The 2,228-nt window shown below is 37.8% G+C and overlaps 1 protein-coding gene across 1 annotated transcript in view; it reads left to right on the top strand.

Moving 5' to 3' along the window:
- The first annotated feature begins 817 nt into the window (after window positions 1-817).
- Window positions 818-2,228, top strand: part of LOC102196766 (protocadherin beta-18-like) — a 2,708-nt gene continuing 1,297 nt past the window's right edge. The window contains exon 1 of the mRNA XM_013907779.1: window positions 818-2,220. Coding sequence (XP_013763233.1) covers window positions 1,009-2,220 — 1,212 coding nt within the window. The 5' untranslated portion in view covers window positions 818-1,008. The remainder of the gene's footprint in view (window positions 2,221-2,228) is intronic.

The following is a 2,228-nucleotide window of genomic DNA, read 5'->3' as shown; positions in this document are numbered from 1 at the left end:
TCCTGGATGAACCAGACTCTCCTCTAGAGGTTAGCATTTCTGAATAATACGTTTCTGAATAATCGTTATGTTGCACACTAAAGTGGTTGGAAAGATAAAACTACACTTGTATTTTCTCACATTATCTTCTTTCTATCATTTTAGCCATTTCATAATTTGAGAAAGGTATTAGAAACCAATTTACATGTTGTAATTTGTGTGCAAAACTAAGCAATTATTGCTGTGTTGATCTGTATTTACCAAGGTATTCCAAACCCAGCTAAGCCATATTTTAGTACTTATTTTTCATATTAGTAGTCTAAATATTTTAGGACATTTTAATAGTGTATTGGAATAGTTATTGAAAACGGCATTTTAGGCCTGAAAAAGTCATATCAGTTATAACAAGCTTTCCTGTAAAGATGAGAATGTTACAACACATAAGCCCCATTTCTGTTGCATTTGCTCACCATGTTGTATTCAATCGGTGACAGCGTGTTCATTCTATATCTGTGTGCATGAGTGTCAGTGTCTTCTGTTTTTGTTTTTTGGGGGGGATTTCAATCTTGGGGAATTCCCTACACCAACCTTTTTTTCTTGCGATATCTTTAATTCACTTTCAATTGCATTTAACGACATAGAATACCAGTTGACAGTATAAAATCGTTTAACTTTAATATTTTTGAGATCGCTCCAAATGTTTCTTTTTTTGTTTTTGTTTTTTCATCTTTTCTCCTGTAGTTTTGCCGTCTGTACTCTGAGGGACGCTGTAGTCTAGCATGTTACTCTGCAAGCGTACGTTGTCAGCAGTTCCTCCCCAATCTTACAACCACAGCGACAGGAGGCACATACTGGATAGAGGACACGACGTTTTCGAGTGGACGGGAAAACACGTCTCGGTTATTGTTTTGTTCTTTGTCGAGGAATATGCACTGACTTTCTGGCGTTCCTTGGGAATAAAGGTTGACGCGTTTTATTCAGCAGAAAAAAACGTGTGTTTCTGCCTGTGTCATATTACCGAGGAGAACAATGAAACGGCAAGTACCGTTTTTTGTCTCGTTCCTTTTTGTCAGCTCCGTTTTGGGACATGTCAGCTACTCCATTAACGAGGAAATGTCAGTGGGTTCCGTAATTGGAAGAATAGCACAAGATTTGGGTTTGGACGTAGAGAAACTAAAATCACGCAAGGCTCGTGTGTTTTTTGGTGATAGCACAGAATATATTGAGCTAAATAAAGATAGGGGAGTCCTCCTTATCAAAGAAAGAATAGACAGAGAGACGCTCTGTGGTCAGATGATTCCATGTGCTCTACAATTCCAAATTATTTTAGAGAAACCTATTGAATTTTACAGAGTACATGTTGAAATTGTGGATATAAATGATAATACCCCCCTTTTCGAAAAAGGGGATATTAAATTTAAAATAAGCGAGTCTGCAGTCATCGGGTCGAAATTTGATTTAGAAAGGGCGGTGGATTTGGATGTGGGAATTAATGGTCTCCAAAACTACATCCTCAAACCGACTGATAATTTTGCTCTTAAATTACACAATCAGGCAGACGGCTCCCGAAATGTTGAGATGGTTTTAAAACAGCCTCTTGACAGAGAGAAAAATGAACATTTATCTTTAGTGTTGACGGCCGTAGATGGAGGAGAACCTCAGCTGTCAGGGACAATGCAGATTCAGATCACGGTGTTAGATGCTAATGATAATGCACCCGTTTTCACGAAGTCGGTATACAAAGCTAATGTCGCAGAAAATTCACCAAGAGGCACAGTTGTAACCATAGTCAGTGCATCAGATGCTGATTACGGATCAAATGGACGAATAACGTATTCGATCAGAAATACTTTAGACGATGTCAGACAGTTGTTTGAGGTAAATGAACACACGGGCGAGGTTAGATTAACAGGAAATATTGACTACGAAAAGTCAAACAATTATCGGATAAATGTGCGTGCAAGTGATGACGGAGGACTAACGGACACATGCAAAGTAATAGTTGACGTTATAGATGTGAACGATAATCACCCCATTATTAACATAATGTCTGAAACAAATGTTATATCTGAAGATATCAAAAGCAACACTGTAGTGACAATAATTAATATTCAAGACATAGACGACAGCGAGAATGGCAAAGTCAGCTGCACAATAAATGAAAATATTCCGTTCATATTACAATCAACGGAAAATAATTTCTATACCTTAGTAACAGACAGTGATTTAGACAGAGAGAGAGCCTCTGA

Source organism: Pundamilia nyererei, unplaced genomic scaffold (genome assembly GCF_000239375.1).
Source record: "Pundamilia nyererei isolate P.nyererei 1_Seehausen unplaced genomic scaffold, PunNye1.0 scaffold00008, whole genome shotgun sequence".
Taxonomy (NCBI): domain Eukaryota; kingdom Metazoa; phylum Chordata; class Actinopteri; order Cichliformes; family Cichlidae; genus Pundamilia; species Pundamilia nyererei.
This window is presented reverse-complemented; position numbering and strand designations above follow the sequence as displayed.